The sequence below is a fragment of the Botrytis sinoallii genome (assembly GCF_014898435.1).
Source record: "Botrytis sinoallii strain Bc 23 chromosome Unknown BSIN_023, whole genome shotgun sequence".
Taxonomy (NCBI): Eukaryota; Fungi; Ascomycota; class Leotiomycetes; order Helotiales; family Sclerotiniaceae; genus Botrytis; species Botrytis sinoallii.
Window position 1 is genome coordinate 660,367 of NW_024066050.1, and position 21,886 is coordinate 682,252.

At 41.1% G+C, this 21,886-nt stretch overlaps 8 protein-coding genes across 8 annotated transcripts; 5 read left to right on the forward strand and 3 right to left on the reverse strand.

The window, feature by feature from the left end:
- The first annotated feature begins 156 nt into the window (after positions 1–156).
- On the forward strand, positions 157–1,410 carry EAF02_010067 (uncharacterized protein). The gene is made up of 3 exons (XM_038906115.1): positions 157–759; positions 813–1,006; positions 1,057–1,410. Exons 1-3 carry the CDS (start codon positions 342–344, stop codon positions 1,303–1,305), a joined length of 861 nt encoding a protein of 286 aa, XP_038754227.1. The 5' UTR covers positions 157–341; the 3' UTR covers positions 1,306–1,410.
- A 2,176-nt stretch (positions 1,411–3,586) lies between these two features.
- EAF02_010068 (uncharacterized protein) lies at positions 3,587–4,780 on the forward strand (the record flags this gene model as incomplete). Its single annotated transcript, XM_038906116.1, has 1 exon — positions 3,587–4,780. The coding sequence occupies one exon, from the start codon at positions 3,587–3,589 to the stop codon at positions 4,778–4,780; it is 1,194 nt and encodes a 397-aa protein (XP_038754228.1).
- A 983-nt stretch (positions 4,781–5,763) lies between these two features.
- On the forward strand, positions 5,764–6,615 carry EAF02_010069 (uncharacterized protein; the record flags this gene model as incomplete). Its single annotated transcript, XM_038906117.1, has 1 exon — positions 5,764–6,615. The coding sequence occupies one exon, from the start codon at positions 5,764–5,766 to the stop codon at positions 6,613–6,615; it is 852 nt and encodes a 283-aa protein (XP_038754229.1).
- A 2,034-nt stretch (positions 6,616–8,649) lies between these two features.
- Positions 8,650–9,431, forward strand: EAF02_010070 (uncharacterized protein; the record flags this gene model as incomplete). Its single annotated transcript, XM_038906118.1, is given in 2 exon segments — positions 8,650–8,813; positions 8,825–9,431. The coding sequence occupies 2 exon segments, from the start codon at positions 8,650–8,652 to the stop codon at positions 9,429–9,431; spliced, it is 771 nt and encodes a 256-aa protein (XP_038754230.1).
- A 292-nt stretch (positions 9,432–9,723) lies between these two features.
- Positions 9,724–12,841, reverse strand: EAF02_010071 (uncharacterized protein; the record flags this gene model as incomplete). Its single annotated transcript, XM_038906119.1, has 2 exons — positions 12,446–12,841; positions 9,724–12,397 (listed from the first exon to the last, which is right to left on the reverse strand). Exons 1-2 carry the CDS (start codon positions 12,724–12,726, stop codon positions 9,724–9,726), a joined length of 2,955 nt encoding a protein of 984 aa, XP_038754231.1. The 5' UTR covers positions 12,727–12,841.
- A 1,237-nt stretch (positions 12,842–14,078) lies between these two features.
- Positions 14,079–16,696, forward strand: EAF02_010072 (uncharacterized protein). The gene is made up of 5 exons (XM_038906120.1): positions 14,079–14,266; positions 14,332–14,635; positions 14,702–14,836; positions 14,891–15,063; positions 15,114–16,696. Exons 1-5 carry the CDS (start codon positions 14,263–14,265, stop codon positions 16,361–16,363), a joined length of 1,866 nt encoding a protein of 621 aa, XP_038754232.1. The 5' UTR covers positions 14,079–14,262; the 3' UTR covers positions 16,364–16,696.
- A 440-nt stretch (positions 16,697–17,136) lies between these two features.
- EAF02_010073 (uncharacterized protein) lies at positions 17,137–17,882 on the reverse strand. The gene is made up of 3 exons (XM_038906121.1): positions 17,725–17,882; positions 17,568–17,669; positions 17,137–17,482 (listed from the first exon to the last, which is right to left on the reverse strand). Exons 1-3 carry the CDS (start codon positions 17,819–17,821, stop codon positions 17,367–17,369), a joined length of 315 nt encoding a protein of 104 aa, XP_038754233.1. The 5' UTR covers positions 17,822–17,882; the 3' UTR covers positions 17,137–17,366.
- A 1,328-nt stretch (positions 17,883–19,210) lies between these two features.
- On the reverse strand, positions 19,211–20,251 carry EAF02_010074 (uncharacterized protein; the record flags this gene model as incomplete). Its single annotated transcript, XM_038906122.1, has 1 exon — positions 19,211–20,251. One exon carries the CDS (start codon positions 20,249–20,251, stop codon positions 19,211–19,213), a length of 1,041 nt encoding a protein of 346 aa, XP_038754234.1.
- Positions 20,252–21,886: the final 1,635 nt, after the last annotated feature.

Consider the following 21,886-nt stretch of genomic DNA (forward strand, 5'->3'; position numbering starts at 1 on the left):
CTCCCCGCATTTCCCCGCATCACTCTTCATTTTTTCAGATGCTTCTTTGAAGTATGAAGTCCCTCAAAAGTCTTGGATTAATAGTTTCAAATGACATGTCTCATTCTAGATCCGGAATCATCTTTATCTTTTGGGAAGAACCAGCACTTTTACACGTCATGGTCCATAGTTGTTACCCTCCAGATGATGTATGGTGAAGTATCACTGTTTTAAGTTGACCTTATCCATTTATATAAATTAAGCTACCTTTCTCTGTTACATGTCTTTCATTACAGTTCCCCTAATTATTTCGTTTCAAATTTATCTTATTATAGTTACAGCAATCCTTTCTCATCTTCATTATGGCAATTCTCGTCACCGGCGGTACAGGCAAAACATCTCTTCAATTGGCCCACCGTCTTCAGTCCGCCTCCATCCCTTTCCTTCTCGCTTCTCGAAAAGCAAAATTGACTGCTCCTGATGGAATGCAAGCCATCAACTTTGATTATACAGATCCATCAACTTATCAGGCTATCTTTACTCATCCCTTTCCACACGATGAAGTCATCAAAGCCGTGTATCTAGTGGCTCCAGAAGTTCCAGACCCAGTGCCTGTCATGAATGCCTTTATTGACGTCGCAATTAAGAATGGTGTTAATAGATTTGTCTTATTAAGTGGTAGCGATACGGAGAAAGAAGGAGATTATACTGGAGGTGTTTGGCAGCACTTGGATGATATTGGCGTGGAATACTCAGTTTTGAAGGCCAGTTGGTTCATGGGTACGTGATCCATCGTGTAGTACTATGATCTAGTGTTGTTAATCACCTTAAAGACAATTTCATCATCTGCCCATATGTTCAGAGTATTAAAGAAGAAAATAAATTCGTTTCCGCAATGAGCGATGGCCAAGCTCCATTGGTATCAGTGAGTGACATTGCCAGAGTAGCAATGGTTGCACTCACCAGCAAGAAACCCCCAGATCACGACTACAGAGTTCTTGGCCCTGAATTGCTCAATTATGATGAAGTAACTATGTTATCCTCCAGCCCAATAAAACGTTGGCTTATCAATTGTAGATTGCTGCAAAGTTGAGCAAAATTCTAGGACGAACAATTACCCACGTCAAAGTAACAAGTGAAGAGAGAATACAAATCTATGTTAGTATGGGGTTGCCTGAAGGTCTTGCATGTTATTTGACTTCATTGGAAGTTATGACTGCAAATGGTGGGGAAGTGAGACGAAATGATGTGGTAGAAAAGATTGGAGGCCACAAACCTAAAAACTTTGACGAGTTTGCAGAGGAGAATAAGAATCTCTGGATGTAGGCCAATCTTCCATTGTCTAGTTGAAACAAGAGGGGTTTTATTTAATTGAAACACTATGTAATAATGCTTTGAATTTGACTTCACCTTTACACATAACCTGTAGTGAATATAACCAACGAGATCCACTCCTATTGATCACGATCACAAATCTTGAGGTACAAGTTGTACAACCGAGATCCTCAAGCTCTTCCGATTCTTTTACAATCCAATCGCTTTCAAGATTGACCCAAAGACTTTAACATTAATTCAAAAAATAAATTCAAACAGCCTCTCTTTTCTTCTATAGATCCACAAGAAATCATGACTTCAGGCAAAGTAGACGTCCACACCGGGCGGATGATCCCCAGGTCCAGGTTGATCAGAGTGTTATTGTAAGGATATTCCTTCTACTTGAGTGTGCAAACTTTATTTAACTATGGTATACTTCTAGCTGTCTGAAATAGCAACTTTGGAACTCAATGATGCAGCAGATCAATCGGCTGAGAAGCGTAAAGCTGAACGTAATCGACGAAAGAAATTGAATGCTAGGAAGAACAAGGCTGAGAAAGCCCGACAAGAATTCGAAGAACGAGAAATGTTGGGAAGTGCGAGTCAAGAGACTAAAATTCCATCATCAGTTGGAAGTGGAAAGGTCTCAAAATCTCTTACAAGTGATTGCTTCGATGGCAGCAGTAGCATTGATTGTGTTGTTGGAAGCTCCGCTCTGGCACAGGAAAAGACCGAAAGTAATAGATGCCTTTTTTTTCTGCTCACACAGCAAATACTGACATTGATTCAGTATACTTTTCAAACGCCATGTTCGAAATCAAGGCAAGCCCCGGAAAAGGTCTTGGGGTTTTCGCCGCACAAGACATCAAAAAAGAAACAGAGGTTTTGAGGGAAGCTCCTTTGATGAAATGTGGTCTGAACTGGCTCCTAAAAGAGGCCTTTTTCATGTCCCTCAATGAGGAGAAGAAGAATGTTTTGAAGTCTCTTCATAGTCATTGTAGCTGCAACGAGAACCCATGCCGAGAAACAACACTCATGAAGATTTACGATGTCAATAGCTTCGATATCATCAACGACAAACCGGAACGCACAAACCACATTTACCACTTTGCATCACGCATTAACCACGAGTGTCTCCCTAACATGGCTCGAGGAAACACCAAGAATGGAGAATTGGTCTTTAGTGCTGTACGGGACATCAAGCGGGGTGAAGAATTGACTACATTCTATAAAGAACCTTTTGGAACCACCGTCGCTCGCCGAAAGATCTTATTATCTAAATATGGATTTACATGTATGTGTAAGGCCTGCATGAACAACAAGGTCCTCAACCTATATGGCGAGACTTTGAAATATGCTCCTTGGATTATCGCCAAAGAAAGTGGTTCTGAGATTCTCAATAAACCAACTTTGGAGGAGATGCAAACCGCGAAGCAAGTCGAAAGCTAGTACGAGAGTGTCTCCCAAGTAGCAGAAAAGGCCGTAAAATGTATGACGATTGCTATCGGCAGTGACCTTCTGCGAAGCCAAAGCACCCAGTAATGACGACACCTTATTTTGAAAATACACTGCAGGTATCTGACGATTTTTTGCGAAAGAACAACTCTTATGGATTGAGCGATGAGGTTATTTCTGCCTACCGATACCGAGAAAGTATTTTAACTTTTAGAGCTGCAAAGCAAGTTTTCAACAGCTTGGGGAGGGAGATGGGAATTTCTCTGGAAGAATTCTGAGCGCGGAAGAGAAATTTTCGGGGATTGATATTAATTGTGATCTGCCATGTTGACAATGGGTTTTTCGAAGGAGAGATATCTTTGGTGTGAGAGATGCGTGATTTTTATGGCTAGGAAAGGGCCTTAGCAAAAGCTATGGCAGTTCTCATAATCTTCTAGAAATGAACTCGAAATTTGAAGCATAATCATATACCTTATTTGAAAGTCTTGACCTAAATTACCTCACGAGTTGTGTGACCATAGAAAATAAAGATGCCGCCATCGTTTTTATTGAGGCAATGACGTGACGACAGCGTTCTTAAAATATCGAGAATTTTAACCTTCAATCCAAAGCTGTTGGCTGATAGGTTAATTGCTGATTAATTACGGAGTACACAGCAAGAGTAACACGAAAAGGAATTTGACGACAACGTTCCTAGATCATAATTTTGAGAAGTATTGCTACCATCAACAAATCAACATTCATGATGATTAATTCAATAATTCCTTTCCTTCTGGGAAGTTTACATCTCATTTCGTATGTGAAGAGCTCTTCATTAATTAGTCCTTCTCAAATACCCATGAATCCGAACGCAGAAAATTCCCGCCTCACCGAAGTTGAATCAAACCTCATTGAGCTTCACAAAAATCTCATTTCTATCAAATCCATTACTGGCAATGAGTATGATATTGGTCAATATTTGGATTCTTATCTTTCATCCCGCAATTTTACAGTTGAAACTCAACATGTCTCTCCCACCCAGTCAGCATCCAATGTCCAGAACGTGTATGACAAATCACGACTCAATATCTTCGCATATAAAGGGACAACACGAAATACTAGACTTCTAATCACAAGTCATATGGATACGGTCGGACCATACATTCCATATTCACGTTCCTCAGATGGAGACGAGAATAAAATTTGTGGTCGAGGAAGTACCGACGCCAAGGGATGTATTGCTTCTCAAATTATGGCCGTTGAAGAATTGATAGCTGAGGATTTAATTCATGAGGGTGATATCGCATTACTGTTTGTGGTCGGGGAGGAAACAGACGGTGCTGGTATGAGAAGAGCCAGTGAGATATTCCAGCAAGATGGCATTACATGGGAGGGTGTCATTTTCGGGGAACCATCGGAGCACAAACTCGTTCTTGGACACAAAGGTGCGCTAGCGTTTGAGATAATTGCTCATGGGAAAGATGCCCATAGCTCCTATCCAGAATTGGGAATAAACGCAATTAGTATTCTGATAAAGGCACTAGCGGAGATTGATAGCATGAGACTACCTGGGAGTGTTAAGTTGGGTGAAACGACCACAAGTATTGGGATGATACAAGGCGGTGTGGCATTGAACGTCATTCCGGCAACAGCATCAGCTTCCGTCTTGACAAGATTGGCAGCCGGGACACCGGAACAAGCTATGAAAAGGATCGAATCTATCATCGCGAGTCTCGATATCGATGAGGGGAGTGTGGAGGTGAAGCTTGGTCGTCATTTCGGTCCTGTGGACTGTGACGTTGATATAGATGGTTTGTTACAAAAGCTTCCCAAGACATGGACGGTGCTGAGATACTCAATTTTAGGTTTCGAGACGGATGTAAAGCGAGGAGGAACTGATGTTCCAAACCTGAAAGGAAATCATAAGCGTTATTTAATCGGACCTGGATCTGTAATTTCGGCACATTCGGATCATGAATGTATAACTGCTGATGGGCTTGCTAAAGGTGTAGATGATTATAAGAGAATCATTAGAAGTCTCATAGCAAGATAACTCAGGATATCCAATAGTTCAGATTACAGTTCATCATTTGAAAGCCTCTGGGATCCTCAAATTCTATTAGACATTGAAATGATTCATGAGATTGATAATCCTATTGTCGGAACCTCAAAGGTTGAGAGTTGAAGTTGACTGGAGTCCGGACCACTGAGGACAACAAGATGAGTCGGCTTAAAAGAATAATATAAGCAGTATTATTCGATGAATTGATTTGAATATAACCTTGAACTAGATTCCTCAGTTTCTTTTTACTTAGTCATTGTCACCCAGAGCAATACTTTCACGTCAAATTCTTTATACTGAGATATAAAGATTCATGATCCTGCTTGATGTTAGTTATCAGCTTATTATTCTCGTTTTGATATATAGCGGAACTCAATGAAAGAGTATTTCGATGAAATTGTCACTCTGTTTGTTCTCAACTGTTGAGCAAAACAAAGAGGGACGGACTAGCGAATATCTTTTTCCTGAACGTGAAATCCTTTATTTTGGTCAATGATTGATTGATGTTACTGCTAACATTGCAAGACAAAGGAGTGAGATAGCCTGTCATATCAATGTTCTCAGTGACTGTTCGACAACTCTATTTTTTCAACGATTTCGTACGATTTCATATTACCCGTTGAGAGTTGAAAACCGACTTCCATTTCAAATATTTGCGGAGTTTTATCCTTTATTGAAACATGTGCTTACGAACGATGTGCCATTACCTTTTGTGTGATCAGACGCCATACTCCTGGATTATACAATCATGCAAGCCTCTTGGAATTTGCGAAAGGATACTCACTCAGGGATTTTCTGTCGTCGACTTCTGCCCCGAATGTTTCATGTTGGAAGATCCCACGGCATCCCTTCCCAATTAAGTTGCGGTTAAAAGATTCGGCAAAGAGTATGAGTTTGATCGACTTCATTTCGAAGACTCCAACTTACCGGAGAAAGCCAATGCTGCGTTGAATCGAGCGCGTACCTTTGTAAATATGAATATTGAGCCAGATGTCAGATATGATCTTGATATCTTTTGTTCCAACAAGCGACTCAACCTCGACGTTTATAATCATCTTCATCTCCTCGTTTTCCAACAACTTTTACCTCATCTTTGGCTCACTGTTAGAGCTGGTCGTGCACAGGAAATTCCCCGAGAGCATAGAATTATAATATTGCAGTTAAGGCAGGCTATACTTCGAGATCTTGCATTTAACTCTGCAGAGAGTATTTACAAGGAGAAGAAAGAGGAAGGAAAATGGAGACAAGCGATGGGTGCGGACGCCCCGCTCATTGCAGAAGTTTGCGTTAATCCTTCAACTGATAGATGCATGATATGCCTGGAATCGTTGAATAGCAGAGTGTGTTTAAAATTGAAGTGTAACCACACGTACCACAAAGATTGTCTTGCACTGATGGTCGAGTTCAAGGGATGCGCCATCTGCAGAGATGAATGCCGTGGTCCATTGCCTGATATATCAGTAGAGAATGATGGCCCATGGCCAGAATGGTTACAAGCGATCGCTCCTCCTCAACGCCCACGAGTGCAGGAAGAGCTTCTTGCGCAGCCTCCTCCTACAGATGAGGAAATAAGTGGATTAGAGGCGGCTTTCAATCAAACTCAAAAAAGAACTGCAGAGTTGTACGAGAGTGTGTTGCGCAATCAACAAGATCTTTCGAATGCCAGATTCAAAGTGGAAGGCAGTGAGTACAGCATGAAAGAAAATGCGTCGAAGATAAGTGATCTTGAGTGGGACGCACATAATAGTCGCATGGCTGTTAACTTAGGCGAGGGAAAGGAACCGATAAGCGAAAATACAAGCGCTATGAACAATCGCTGTACGTGAAGAGGTTGGAGGTAATGGATCGCGAGTCCGATCATATAAAAAGCCTTGAGGAATACAATAAGTTACCTTCTGATCCCACCCAAGAGCTCAATCATAGGTTATATCGACAGAAAGAGTGGGTAGGCGCGCGAAGTCTATATTATACTCAGCAAAGAAAGCAGGTATTAGGACAGGCATTGGAAAGTGTTTACTACAATATTCTTTCCGTTGATGACACGTATAATCTCAGCTTTCTGAGGGAGGAGGAAGGCGAAGCAGAGGAAAGGTTGAGTCAATCTGAACACCTGTGGAGACAAAGCATAGTTGCGCGGGATGACGCAAAAGATAGATGGGACTTTGCTCTATATCATAAGTCTTTGTTTGAATCCAATAACTAATGCGATCAATCCATATCGAACAATACGAGAGATTTTATATGTTGTATTTATTCAGAGATAGGAAATAGCAGTGTGAATTTGAAAAGGTCAGTTTCTCGTATGATTTCACGTAAACAATATTTTAGTTCCTTTCTGATTGGAATGCTGTTGGTGCGATCTTCTATTTGAATTGAATACAGTGGGGGTTTGACGACATTAAGAATTTGTATATTAATATATTATAGATCTTTCATTACTTTACATCATTGAAATATTGTTTTAAATCAATCGTAGAGTGATGGTATGATGGTGATGCCTTCCAAAGAAGTCATTCAACTTCAAGGAAAGTTATTTTCCATCCGCCAGATCTAAAATTTAAGAAAATAAGAATCCCGAGAAATGATGACAATAAGGCTTTGGTGTACAAGACTAGAAAACTTTCCAGGCCTATATGTCTTTCATTTTAAACCAGATTAAATTCCCACAAGACATTTATTTGACGTAGCACAGATGCAGCTGTTGAGGGCGTGAAAGTCGCTATACTTCTCAGACCAGTGCCATATATCACTTGATATAAGATGGGAGTTTTGCTGAAAAGATCTTATCAATGAAAGGAAGCGGCGTTGAAGAAGATATTCACAGTTCCTATCGTGAACGAGGAAGGAGGAAGGAGAGCAACTTCAAAGAAGAAGGTAACCTTAGCGCGAACATTAAAACGATAAATTGTATCGAAATGAGAATCCATTGGGCCTTCATTTGCAAGAGCAGATTTACTCAGTCAGAATTGGATTGATGGAAACATGTAAAGATCCAGAATAAATGGTTTGGCTGCTGTGATCTTCCAGAATTTGAGTGATGTGATAAAATTCATGGGTGCCAAGTTGAGTAAAATGAATGACCGACCAAAAGGTAATTTACAAGGTAATTTATCACGTGATCTATTACTCTTAATCACATATGTATCCTCTGAACATCAACAATCACACGAGCTTGAATTCCTAAATTCATTTTTATCAATAATTCATCATTCAATTCTTAATCTTATCACCCCTCAACTCTTTGCCATTACCTACTATTGATTTTTAATCATCTCAGGCACATGACCACCCAGCTCCCTAGCTATGTTCATAGCACAACACATCCCACCACCTTCCTACTTGGCACCGGTACTTCAATATGGTCTTCTCTCCTCCCACAACTCCTTTCCACAAACCACGAACTCATTCTCGTGACCTGCTTTTGGGCTTCTTCCTCTAGCCAGCACGAGATTTGTCAACTTCTCCTGAGACTATCGGAACGTGCGGTAGCAGATCAAAAAACTATCCATATCCGGATTTGTTTTTCATCTCTTTCAATATCGCAAAAGATATTTCACACCCCTTCCCCCGACGGATATTTGTACCCATCATCTCAGTATCCTTCACTTGGACTTCCATCTGAGTCGGATATACCGGGGTTAGATCTACGTGTCAAGTCGATATTTTTCCGTCCATGTCATGTTTTGCATGGGAAATATATCATACAAGATACTCGACGCATTTGGTTTCCAAGTTGTAATGTGAGTTGGGAACCATGGGGAGAAGGATGTATTGGATTTGAACGCGGGGAACTGGTAGAAGATCTGCGGAGTTATTGGAGCAGGATCTGGAACGGCGATGGCCAAATGACAATTCCCGAAATGTCGTGGACGTCGACTCAGCTAGCAGAGAGAAGTCCATCGATACATGCCGAGCTATGGAATCCAGATTCATCACTGTTAAAGTGTCGTGACTTATCAAACCTTCCGCAAAATACCGAAACACTTCTCTTCCACATACTCACTCTGCGTATAATCCATTCTCTGTTATTTTTAGACCAAATGCAAAAACACCCTCAACACCACTCAATAAATTCTTGCTATCACAAATTTCAGCAGCAAAAACATCAATAACAATCTACACTCCAAATATTACATACACACCAGTCATAAATTCAATATTCGAAGCATTAGATAAAGGTGTTGATGTCCGCATTGTGGTCTCGAGAAAGCTGATGATCCTAGAGCAATTAGTAACAGCCGGCACGATTACTGAATGGGAGGTATGGAAGATGAAACGTCGATATCGTAAGCTTGTATCTCGCTCATCACGGAGGGTCGATGACATTGAAGCCGGTAATTCTAGAATAGGAGCTTTAGAAGTTGTGTATTTCAATCCCGCTCTCGTTCGTATGAGTGATTCCCATAACCGGAATACGATGACTGATGGAACACTGGCGAGAGGATTTGAGAGCATGGGAAAGGAGAGCAAGCCAGTCAAACTTCATCTCAAAATGACGATAATTGACAATGAAATAACCATTCTTGGGAGTGGCAATATGGATCGGGCGAGTTGGGTGACTAGCCAGGAGTTGGGAGTCGCAATTTTTTCTGAGGAAGTATCTAACCAATTGATCGAAGTTGCAAGGGGGGTTTACGGATGAATGGATAGTTGCATGGTAGGTCTTGTGGTGTGCATTGAATCACCACAGAATAGCGTATTGATGGATTAGAAAAGGGCAAACATTGCACATGCCATGGCACGAGGATACGAATAGAAAATAGAATGGATAATCATTGATACAAAAACGGGTACATTATTACCGCGTGTAATCTTTTCTGAATGTTACAATTCATTTGTTGATAAACTATTGTCACCTTGAGGTATTCTTCCTAACGCCTTCATATATGCATCATCACATACTATGATATGCTCCTTAAACCCAGAGTCGAAAGTTAAAATTCTTCCACCGCACAATTAGGATGTAATACATAAACAACTGATTCCTCTGACCTCGAACTACCCTCCCCATTCGTGTTATCCTGATCAACCAATCCTTGCCCACGAATTGCCATCAAAATATTTCCTGTAGAATCGAATGTTAGTCCGAAATCCACAGAGCCTTCCATGTACAACGAGCTGAAGCCACGAAGAGGAGTAGAAAATGAATAAAAATAGTAACGAACCTTAAGCATCCTCTTGATAATCTTTTTGCACAATTTCATTTCTTCATGATATGCCTCTTCATCAGCTAGATCACCTTCGATCTGCTCCAAATACCACTCTACCAACTTCTCTCCCTCCACCCCTTCACCGCTACCCAACTCATCTTCATTGATCCTCCTAACCAATAGGTTGACCACTCCAATGTATTTGTCATAAGTAATCTTTGTCTTTTGTCTTCCATCTCCTTCAGCTGGCGGTACACTTCCATTGACGTCCTGGGTATCTTCATCCATGGCGTCATCTGCATCATCATTCGCAGCTGGAGCTGGTACTTCCTCATCATCGTCATCAACCTCAACATCATCCTTCTCAACACTGATGATGCTCTGTCTCAAAAGATTAAAGGCTTCAACAACCATCGGCTCGGTGATTTCCTCAACACAATTTGCCTTTGCAATAGCCTCACTTAATCGAATCATACTCTCCAATTGTCTGACTGTAATGCGATAACTGTTTCTACCAACGCCTCCTTGAGCATCATCATTCCTCAGTTCTTTGTATTTTTGTACCAGTAATTCTTTAGCTTCATCCGTGAACTCTGGCTTAAAGGTTTTGGCGAAACGGATGTAGCGCTGGAGTTGCTCGGTCGTGAATTCGGGTTGCACTGCTTCGTCACGAAGTTGATGGATCCCTACAATATGTTCTGCTAAATGGCGATCCACAGTTTCGTTGCATTCATCCAGAATCACAAAGAACAAATCGAAACGCGACATAATAGGAGCGCTCATGTTAATATTAGCTCTCAATGTCGTCTTTCGGTTGTACCTTCCTCCTACTGGATTTGCAGCTGCGAGGATCGAGGTTCGAGCATTCAACGTGGCTTGGATACCTGCTTTGGCAATGGAAATGGTCTGTTGTTCCATAGCTTCATGAATGGCGACTTGATCACTGATATCCATTTTATCGAACTCATCAATAGCACAAATACCATTATCTGCTAACATCAGTGCTCCAGCTTCAATAGTGAATTCTCCTGTCTCCTCGTCTTTGACTACAGCAGCTGTGAGACCCGCAGCCGAGGAGGCCTTTCCAGATGTATAGACAGCTCGAGGAAGAAAAGAGCAAATATATTTGAGGAATTGAGATTTCGAGGTGGAGGGATCACCAACTATGCAAATATTGATATCACCCCTAAGTTGCATTCCTTCCGGGGTAACTTTGGAAACACCGGACATAAGTTGAAGGAGAAGACCTTTCTTAACAATTTCATGTCCGTAGACCATGGGAGCGAGTGAATTGACGAGACGCGAGTAGATGTGATCTGAATGAACCATTTCTTTGAGATCCTCAATTTCGGCATGTGTCATGGATGCAAGAACAGCTTCCTGGGCATGATCTCCAGGCTCGTTAGGGTCAATAGGAGCCGTTTGATTAAGGGATGCGAGAATATTATTGGATTGTCCGTTGAGTTGTTGATTTGCTGCTGCTCCCTGGGTGGAAGTATCGGGTGTAACCATACATGACAAGAAAGCAAGTCTGTATGTAAGATCTCTTACACCGAGCGCTTTCAATCCAGTGACACCGCTTGCATCTCCACTTCGATTTTGTGTATCTCTAATCGCCATTGGTCGAACACCAGGTAAACCAAGTTGACTAACATCGGGAACCACAATAAGAGCACCCGTGAAAATACATTTCTCTCCAGCCTTCGCACGATCGACAATTTCTCCACGAAGAATAACATCCATAGTTCTTGGCATACTTCCAGTAGGGATTTCCGAACTATTCTCCTGCACACGAACTTTCTGCCAATCCACAAATGTACTTTGTCTGATATCTAGTCTCCATGCTTGACGATTGTTACACTCCAAATTCGGACATTGTGTAGGTTCCGTATACCTGAACGTTTGTTCGACATTTGGTACAACATTTTTGCAGTTTTCGCATATGAAAGTGGCTAGAGAGAGTTCAGGTCGGACTTCCGAAGTTCTCGTAACGGTACCAGAGATAGATAGAAGTTGTCCAATGTTTGCAGTTCTCAAATGACGTACTCGAGTAACTAAAGGCAAGTTATAAAAGGCCAATGCAAACAATTTATCCGTTTGTTGATTTGTGGTCTTGTCTCCTTGGAAATCGGATTGACTTGCAGATGCGGCATTGCTCGCCCCAGATGAAGTTTGATTACTCGATGCAGTGGGCTGACGATGATCTCTAAAATATCTCGGTTCGTATTTGGCGATCATGTTGTGTAAAGCCTTCGTAAGGAATGGTAGGAATCTGTAGTATTCTTCAACGATACCCTCTGCCAATGCGCCACCTTTGTATGAAGAGAGATGTGTATAATCGACATATAAAGTAGACAATTGATATGTTCTCAGCCCATGAATTTGCGCAATATAGTATTTATCAGTGGTCATCGCAGATGAAGGAGTTGCGCCGGAGAGTATTGGATCTTCAACATATCTGTAAAGGCATTAGATGTGCGATGGTTAAAATAAGGGCAAAACTCACGACTCAAGAAATTCTTCAAATGTGAGTTGTACATATTGCCCAATCGCATCCTCCACTCTTGGTATTGGCCTATCACTCTTCCTCGGACGGTTAGTATTTTGTGGAATAGCATCATCTGCGAAACCTTCATCATCACTCATAGCACCAGCGCTCTCGGATGGGGGACCTCTTGGTCTACCAGATGCTGAAGACCCCCTATGTCTACGAGCCTTGGGAGTTCCAGCTCTTGAAGAATTTCCAAAGTCTGGTGTTGGCGCATCGGACATCATTACGGATGCCATATTGTGCTAAAATTGAAGGAATGGCGAGTGAGTTGGTTGATTAATGAATTGTTTGTTGTTGTTTACTCTGGAGGGGCATAAATTCAGGAGTCGTCAAAAATTCCACGTCTCGTTGCCAAAAACACGAAGATTTCTATCTTAGCGCGACCAAGTTACCGTAATAGATTGATTTTCGACACACCACCACCCAGTAGCTAGGGTACGGTACGTGATACAGACTTTACACGCAATGTACTAGTAATTTCCACTTGTGCATCACACAGTCTTACAATTGCAATTGCCAGATCCTCTCTTCATTACAAGCCATTGTGCAGTATTACGAATCGTGTTGTTCCTTCATAGCATTGAAAATCCTTACCAAGTCCACCATTTAGTATCTCAAAAAAATATCAATTGTGAGTTCGTGGGCAGATGGGCTGATCTTGACTCTTACGACCAGAATTCTGGAATCGTTCTTCAAAAGAAGGTCCTTGCAAGAAAGATGACAACGCAAGAATAAGGACGAGAATGTTTGTTTCAATCTCTGTGGTCGCGGAAACGGGATGGCCAAGAGCGTGAAGCCTTCTTCGGCATTGACTACTTGCTTATTGCTCATGTTGCTCTATCATGAATTTTTTGAGGGGATGCGAAAGAATTGGACCGTCTTCACTTGGCCCAATAATCCTACCAAGAATTTGCCGCAAGAATCTCGACGTTAACAAGCGTATATTATCACTGAGCTCCTAGCAGCATCAAATGCGATATTGATAGGACGATGAATTGTGATTCGTCTGCTCGCCCTTGGCAGGACTTGGGAGCCTTGGAGCGCAGCCATCAATGTGCTGTACCAATCACAAGTGTGAAATATTGTACCACAAATAATTCTGATTTGATCATTCTGGATTGCAACAAGACATCGGCGCAAAGACCTAAGACTACAAGAACTTCGAGAACCGCCTCTCATCTCTTAACCACCTTCCTCATCAAGAAGGGCGGATACTCCTAGTGATCATGAGGCACGGCACGCATCTCGAGAATATGTTAATTTTCCAAATTCAGGTACAGGCCCGAGAAAGCTCTTGGGACTCTGAATTGAGGTTGTCGTATATCGCAGTATGAAGGGTAGGATGTCGAGACTCCTCAACCAAAAATCATGATGGTAGGCTATCATCGGGACCCAATAAGCAGGAAATGTAACCTTTTGGGATGCTGCATGTGAATACGACTTCAAATACCAAGGAATGGAAATAAATGTTTATCATGCCAAGTGTTGCATTGGGTGACATGAAAATGGTTAGTGAATTTTGACACCATGTCGTGCTACCCATGATATATTCTCCTGATTCCCCTCAATATCATCCCATTTTAGTTCATTGTTATCATACTTGTGATTCATTCAAGCTTTTTCACTGCGAACTCTACCCTCGGCTGTATGAACTCAAGAGTTACTTGTTGATGGTACTTTACTTTGATCGTACTGCATGTTGGCTTTCATGAACCTCATTTTGACGCCCATCTCGAACTCTACTGCGAAACTCTTTACCTAAGGCATAAAACATGAGTACTTATTCCTGATTACATCAAATCCATTGATAAGGCGCCATCTACTAACACAAAATCTGTTAGCTTCCATGGCTACTACTACTGATGCGCTCACTAGTGCTCCAGTATATCAGACCGGTCTGTTGGCAAATGCGCCAGATAACCTTGATGCCAAAATCTCAAGCGAAATTCATGCGTTCGATCATGAACCTTCCCTCGATGAGGATGGACTATTACGTCCCACTGAAGAAGAGAGAACTACACTCCGCAGAATTTCTGGCTCAATTCCATGGACTGCTTATATGATCTGTCTCATCGAATTTGCAGAGCGCGCAAGCTATTATGGTTGCCAATTTGTCTTCTCGAACTTTGTTCAATTCCCACTCCCGTATGTCTCCATATCTCCACGAAGATTTGTTCTTAGTCTTTCGTCCACTGCTGACGGAAATAATAGCAAAGGAGGAAATGGAGCTGGCGCAACCCCCAAAGGTACTCAGCTTACACCAGGCGCTTTGGGTAAAGGCCTTACTGTTTCATCTGCCCTTGGTCTCTTGTTCAAATTTTTAGCATATACAGTACCTGTCTTTGGGTTCGTTCAGCACTTCTTCGTCTTTGGTTATCTCTTGCTTACTTAGACATACAGAGGATGGCTCGCAGATACAAAATTAGGACGTTTCAAAACTATTTGTATCGGAGTTTTTGTCTTCGGAGTTGCGCATCTTGTTTTGGTTCTTGGAGCCTTACCTAGTGTATTACAAGCTGGTCACGGCATGGCACCATTTGTCATTGGAATTTTGATCTTGGCTTTGGGAGCTGGTATGTCTTATAAGATGTATCTAAAAGTATAATGCTGAGTGAAACCTCAGGTCTATTCAAGAGTAACGTTTCTCCCATGCTTCTCGACCAGGACACACAAAAGGGACTCATAGTCAAGACTCTCCCCGATGGGGAGCGTGTTATTCTTGACCCTGAAGTTACTGCTCAGAGACTCGCTCTAGCCTTCTATGGTATGGTCAATGTTGGCGCATTTTTTGGTCTTGCTACAACATATTCCGAAAAGAGAGTTGGGTTCTGGCTGGCTTATGGATTACCAATGGTTCTTTACCTCTTACTTCCGATATTGCTATGGGCAATAAATAAACGACTGGTCAAATATCCACCGCAAGGAAGCGATCTCGGAAAGTTTTTCAGAGTTATCGGTACCTCCCTGAGAAGAAATGGTCTGAAGAAATTTGGGCGCAAGGGTTATCTCGATGCTGCAAAACCTTCCGTTCTCGCTGCAGAAGGTATCACTGGTGAACATAATGGTAAGCCAGTAGACTGGGATGACAATTTTGTCGAGGATGTCAAACGATCTTTGGAAGCCTGCACTATTTTCTTGTTCTTCCCAATCTACATCTTGAACGATGGAGGTATAGGAAACATTACGACATCCCAAGGCTCAGCAATGGTAACCAACGATGCACCTAATGATATTCTCAATAATTTCAATGCTCTTACTGTTATCGTTACCATCCCCATTCTTTCTTATGGAGTTTATCCACTTCTCCGTCGCCATAAGATTCATTTCGGTCCTATCAAAAGAATAACATTCGGTTTTCTTATTGCCGCGGTTTCATCTGCCATTGGCGCGATCACTCAATGGAGAATCTATGAAACATCACCGTGTGGGTATTATGCCACTGGTTGCGAAATAGGAACCGGTGTTGCTCCACTCAGTATCTGGTGGCAACTTCCTCAATGGATGATTGGAGGTATATCTGAATGCTTTTGCAATGTCACTGCCCTTGAACTCGCCTATTCAAGAGCTCCTGCAAATATGAAAGGTCTTGTCACTTCCATGTACTTGTTTGCTACAGCTCTCTCTGCTGCAATTGCACAAGCTTGTACTCCGAGTTTAGTGGACCCGTATTTGATTTGGCCTTATGTTGCACCAGCGGTACTGGGAACTTTAATGGCAATCTGGTTCTACTTTTTGTATAGGCACCTTGATGACGATGAGTATGTTAGAGGTGGCGTCGGTGACACTTTGGGTGAGGAACCGACGGTGGAACGTAGGGAGTCGATTAGGACTAGTGATGCTATTCAAGAAGTTGGACCAAACGAAAAGGTTTAATCGTGGCTCATTGTCAGTCGAACCAGTTTTCAAGATGTAGGACTTCAGATGGTGCCTTTATCTGAAATTTGCGCGCATTTCTTTGGTAACGGTGGCCCGTCAGGGTTTTCACTATTTAAGTAGTTTTTGATGAATGAAAAAATGTCACTGAGATAGTATGATCAATGGCTGAAAATGAAGGTTAGTTGTCAAATGCTCAAAGTGGGCGCGCATTCTGTCATTTTGAACCATCATGTACCACATAGCAGTTAATTTCCTCATCATTCAAGTGAAATTTCCTATTTGAACATCTTTCAACATCTTCCAACACAGGAAAGTATGTTATCTTGTATGTGCAATAGAATACTTTTTACGACTCACTCCACTACACCTAGCCGTATGCTGGTATTTTCTGGAATCTGGAGAAACATCAAGTCGCATCGAAGAGTAGTAATGCAGTAGTCTCGTCGCGATAGCAAGCTATCAAATGGACCCGCGTTCGCGGTATAAGGAGTGGATTCGAGTGGAATGGTTCCCTATGGATCAAAGCAACGGATTCTGCGTCCTGGGGCTTACCGGAATTAAGCTGTGTTAATTCGTGTCTATATTCGTTTGAGATATATAGGTCCATGATCGATTGAGCAATGGGACATGTACAAACTAACTCCCCGCGTTTTGTTTGTGTGAATACGAGATTTACGAGGCAATGGGACTATTGGGTTCTATCATATATCGCAAGAAGCGAGGTTACATTCGTGCACTTTGCATGGAATAAACAGAGGATGCAATGATAAAATGTTGAATTAAGCAATGACAAAGTACATGATTAAAAGAGTCCCATGATACAAGACAGCCCCTTAGATTATAGAAGATTACAACTGTGAAAGTCCATTCTTGTTTCCCCCACCGCCGCCTACCACCTTGTATACTAACCACATGCAAGTCAAACATCTTTTGCCAACAGATACAACTCCCAACACCTAGATAAGTATTCAAGCAACCGTTATGGCTCTAATGTAGCCATTTAGGCTTGAAAGGCTGCGCATTGAGCAGGATGGCAAATGTTTATCGGGGCAGTATCCCCTACGCAACGTGTGCAGATCCGGCCATCGCAGCACTTGACGGTATCTGAGCAATATCCTGTTTAAACCCCCTATGGTTAGTCTCGTTTATCAAAATATGAAAATACAAGCTGTGGAAGAAGCCGTATGATTTTGTGACTTACCATATATTCCTGAACAGAATTCATTCGCCGCCTCTCTACTCTCTTTCACGAGATCTCTCTTGCTCAGGTCATCTTGAGGCCCACTTCTAGCTCCTTGAACATCTGTAACGGTATCAGCTGGAATGCCGGGAAAAGGGTGAGATTACGTCAAACATACATCCGATCTCAGTAGTAGCATCAGGCGCGGCTGCAAGTTGACTGGGCATGGCCATGACCGAAGCCAAGAATAGTGTAGTTGCAAAGAGGAGCTTCATGGTGGTGATTTATTGGTGGCTGGTAGGCTTGCACTGTTATAATGTTTGTAAAGAAAGCTTGATGGTATGTGTGGACGACTTGAATGATTGAAAAAATAAGAAGATATGAGCACCTTCTTATACACATTAACTTGAAGGTAATCATGAATGAGCCTCACTTTGTTCGATTTCGTTTCGGCACTAGTATTCTCTTAATTGAGGTGAAGATAATCAGGTGTAAACCATACACAGATAATTTCAGTGTAAGCTTTCTGACATTTTGAGACACGGGTGGCGATCGTCCAACGACTATACACAAGGCGGAAATAGACGAAATAAAAATTGGCTCTAATGTACTGTGTTTCATATTTCATTTGAGAATACCTCCATCAAGAAAATATGATAACGCTGTAATCTATGATTATCATGAATTCTGCATCATACACGGAGGTATATACTACCAATCTTATCTCACCGCATTCGAATTTCAATGTTGATTTGTATGCGCAGAATGAGTTGATTGATGGTAAATCGAAGGCGGTGAGACTGAAATTAGAGAATTCACCTCCATTTAGAACCATGCTCTAGTACTTCTTTATGGATCGATGATCAATATATACAGTAACCATAAGATTGCTATCAGTCAGATATAGGACATTTTATGATGATACAGTCTTAATGGGAGTTTGTAGAGAATTATTTGGTAGACATGTTTCTTCATTGAGAATATTAATCAGTACAATGACAAGAAGATGTCATAGAGTTGTGATCTAGACTTGAAATTCTCTGATCATAGACGATCAGTACAAATATGATGGTTAGAAATTCTCCGACTGTAAGGGAAAATAAATTTTGTGATGTTGTTTCCCCAGACGACTTGTCTCAGATTGAATCTTGATCGACCAACCTCACATTCACGTTAGAACGGTAGTTAAGCTCAAATGTCTCCAATTTCGATAATTGACGTAGATCATAATTAAACTACTTTATGAAGCTTTTCTACTTACTTATAAAAATGAAGACAATTCCTTGTATCATTCAATTGAACCCCCACTTTAAAGTTTAACTTGTATATTCAGGATTTTGACATTCATTATCGTTTCTTAATTATATAGTAGGAAATGATTAGATAATATTTCTAAGACTAAAATATAGCGAAAATACTACACTCGGTACAATAGAATATCATACAACTACTACATCCGTACGATTATACCGATATCTACTTCTTTTCTTTCTTTTTATTTAACCGTTGCTTGAGATTCAATATTCTTGGACATGAAGTTGTGTGCCGACAATCAATGTACAAATCAGAAAGTACAACTTTTCCCTATTGTCTCTTTCCCTTCTCTTTCTTTCATGATGTATAAATTTTATAAAATCTGTGTCAAGATTCTAACACCAAATTATCTAAGACCATGAGCATAATTTGGTATCAATAGCCAGCACCTGTGCGCCAATCCTAACCCTCCCGTCCACAGGTACATTCGACGCCCCACTTGTAGTAACATACAAGATATGACTATCCCAAGGCGTGCGCCCAAAAGCCGCAGCTGTTGGTCCTGCTACAATCGTAGAATTGAGACTACCTGCCACAATCTCGGAAGTAATCGGACCCCGTGAATCTACCGCAGGCGCAACCACGCGCTCGATAGAATTTCCAGAGCCAGTCGTAACATAAGCAATGGTGCCGCGGAGCGCAAAATCGTCGTAGAACCAAGTAAAGTTCGCCTCGTGGGACAAGATTTCAACTGGTCCACCTGTGACTTCTGTGCCGTTTTCGTGGATGGGAAAACATACAAGCATGCCTAGACCTGTATTGGTGAGGTAAGCCATTCCGTCTTCAGTTTTGATGCCGTTAACGCCTATAGCCCCAAGGTTGGTGTGTTGATGTGCCTGTGTGTAGGTGTTGTTGATGGCAATGAAATATTTGCCGGAGATGGGGTCTAGATTGTAGACCACGCCAGCGGCGACATCGTTGACGAGCACATTAGACGGCCCAACGCCCTGCCGAGGCAAGGAAGTCATACCGTTGAGAAATTGACCTGAAGAAATGTTTGCAATGGTGGACGACGTTGCTGTGGTCTGCGTTAAATTTAAAGAATCGACACGATAAGTGCCAATGACTGGACCTGTACTCGAAGAGAAGCCGCCACCATTTACGGCGTAGATATCACGATCATACTCGGTGATGCCAAATATGGTGAGGCCATCGAAATTATGCACAACTTTCGGGGTATAGTTTGAGTACAGGGGGTCAATGCTATGGACTGAAGAATTATAAGGCAGTGTAAGAAGAGGCTCGCCATTAGGGCGAACTGCGATAGCCTCGACGAATGTTCCGAGTGGGTATTCGTAAAGAAGCGAACGGTTGTTTCTTTTCCAGAAGAAAATGCTTCTGGTTTCTGGTGTGGTGGATTTGCAGGTGCTAAAGCAGGAGCGGAAGCACATGAGAGCAAAAGCGTGATGGTGTTGAATAACATGATGTCGGCACTCTCAAGTTTTCTGGCCAATGAGGATAGGCAGATTGATGAGGAGGATTGCTATGATCGAAGTCACTGATTGACGTATACATATATATACGTGCATACAAACAAATGGCAAAATATCGGATTTATCGTATCTTGTATTGGGATAGATTTAACATCAAGTCAGGAAAGCTGAAGAAAAATTTGTCTCTCAAGATTTACATAATAGCTTCAAAGGAAATCGGCAAAAAATCCGCTTCACCCAAAATCTGCTCGCAAATGTGAATATTCAAACAGCTTGTAATGGGAAGTTAAGTTTATATCTCTTGGTGCTCCTTTTTTGCCCCTCTTCGGAAATAAAGTGAAGCAGATTTTTGGCAGTTATCGAACCTGCTCAAGAACAGATTCTGGTTCTTGAATAGACGTCAGACTATATATGGTTCTCTATAGCAAAGACAGAATTATGCCAGATTTGTGAAAATTCTTGACATAATACTTGTCTGCAACAATTTCAACACCAGCTTGGTTGGCCCTAGAAACCAAGCTAGGAGGACCGAGTATTTGAAGTGGCTATACCTAGATATAGAATTTTTTGATTTATGCCCTATTACCCTTCGGATCTGGTAGAAGTATCAGGGGATATGTAGGGATCCAGTCGACTTGCTCGTCAACGGATACAGCCGAATAAATAAATCAAATAACATATAATAATGAACCTCATCCTGTAACTAGAAAATTACAACACCTGGATGTTTAAAATTTCTTGTGAACAACACCCTCAGCGGACATGGCTCCACGATGTATTGTTACTCGTGAAGGTTTGCTTTTATAATAATAATAGTGGAAGGTCTAGTCAATTTAAGCTTAGGGACGAATCGAACATATAATATAAGAGTTGAATTGGATTCAATTTATAAGAACTAGGCTAAATTGAGATGGAATTGCTTGCTTTTTCCTAGGTTTTCTCCAAAGAATAATGTAGATTTATTTAATTTATAATGAAATTCTAGTAGTTTTCATACTTATAAGTAAAATCGATTTAAATTATATCTTATAGAATTATATTATATTATAAAAAGAAAGTATATCAATCAATTTGATTTATTTTTAATTAATAGTTTTCTATATACTTCTATTTCATTCTATTCTATTATAAATCAATTTAATAAAATATACTATTATATAACTATATAATAATATAATTCTATAATATAAAATCTTATTATATAGATATTATTCATTAAGATATCTCTTAATTAGTAAGATATTAATAAGTGATTTAGTAGACTTATTATAGAGTTTCATATCCCTCCTACAGGTCGCTGGAGAGGCTGATATGGATATCATCTGTGTCCAAGAACCCCGACTATACAATAACTCAGCAACCCAAAATCATGCCGCATATAACCAATACCAGCCAATCGACACCTAGAGAGTGACTAATAGCCCTGAGCATAGACCACGAGTGATCATCTATGTACAAAAAAGAGGCAACTTGAAGATCAGATAAATGAGGCAAACTGAAAGCAGGGATCTACTTTGAATTAATATTAATAAGTATTCAATCCTCAATACCTATTATATCTTACTCGATCTATTAATAATAGAATACATACTT

Excerpts from the sequence above, each read along its gene's own strand:
- EAF02_010073 (XM_038906121.1), bottom strand. The coding sequence starts at position 17,821 with ATGAAGCTCCTCTTTGCAACTACACTATTCTTGGCTTCGGTCATGGCC. Across the intron at positions 17,670-17,724 it reads TGCTACTACTGAGATCGGAT|ATGTTCAAGGAGCTAGAAGT; the intron begins GTATGTTTGACG and ends ATACCGTTACAG. Across the intron at positions 17,483-17,567 it reads ATTCTGTTCAGGAATATATG|GATATTGCTCAGATACCGTC; the intron begins GTAAGTCACAAA and ends GGGTTTAAACAG.
- EAF02_010067 (XM_038906115.1), top strand. The coding sequence starts at position 342 with ATGGCAATTCTCGTCACCGGCGGTACAGGCAAAACATCTCTTCAATTG. Across the intron at positions 760-812 it reads GAAGGCCAGTTGGTTCATGG|ACAATTTCATCATCTGCCCA; the intron begins GTACGTGATCCA and ends ATCACCTTAAAG. Across the intron at positions 1,007-1,056 it reads AATTGCTCAATTATGATGAA|ATTGCTGCAAAGTTGAGCAA; the intron begins GTAACTATGTTA and ends TATCAATTGTAG.
- EAF02_010072 (XM_038906120.1), top strand. Across the intron at positions 14,636-14,701 it reads TTTGTTCAATTCCCACTCCC|CAAAGGAGGAAATGGAGCTG; the intron begins GTATGTCTCCAT and ends CGGAAATAATAG. Across the intron at positions 15,064-15,113 it reads GATCTTGGCTTTGGGAGCTG|GTCTATTCAAGAGTAACGTT; the intron begins GTATGTCTTATA and ends GTGAAACCTCAG.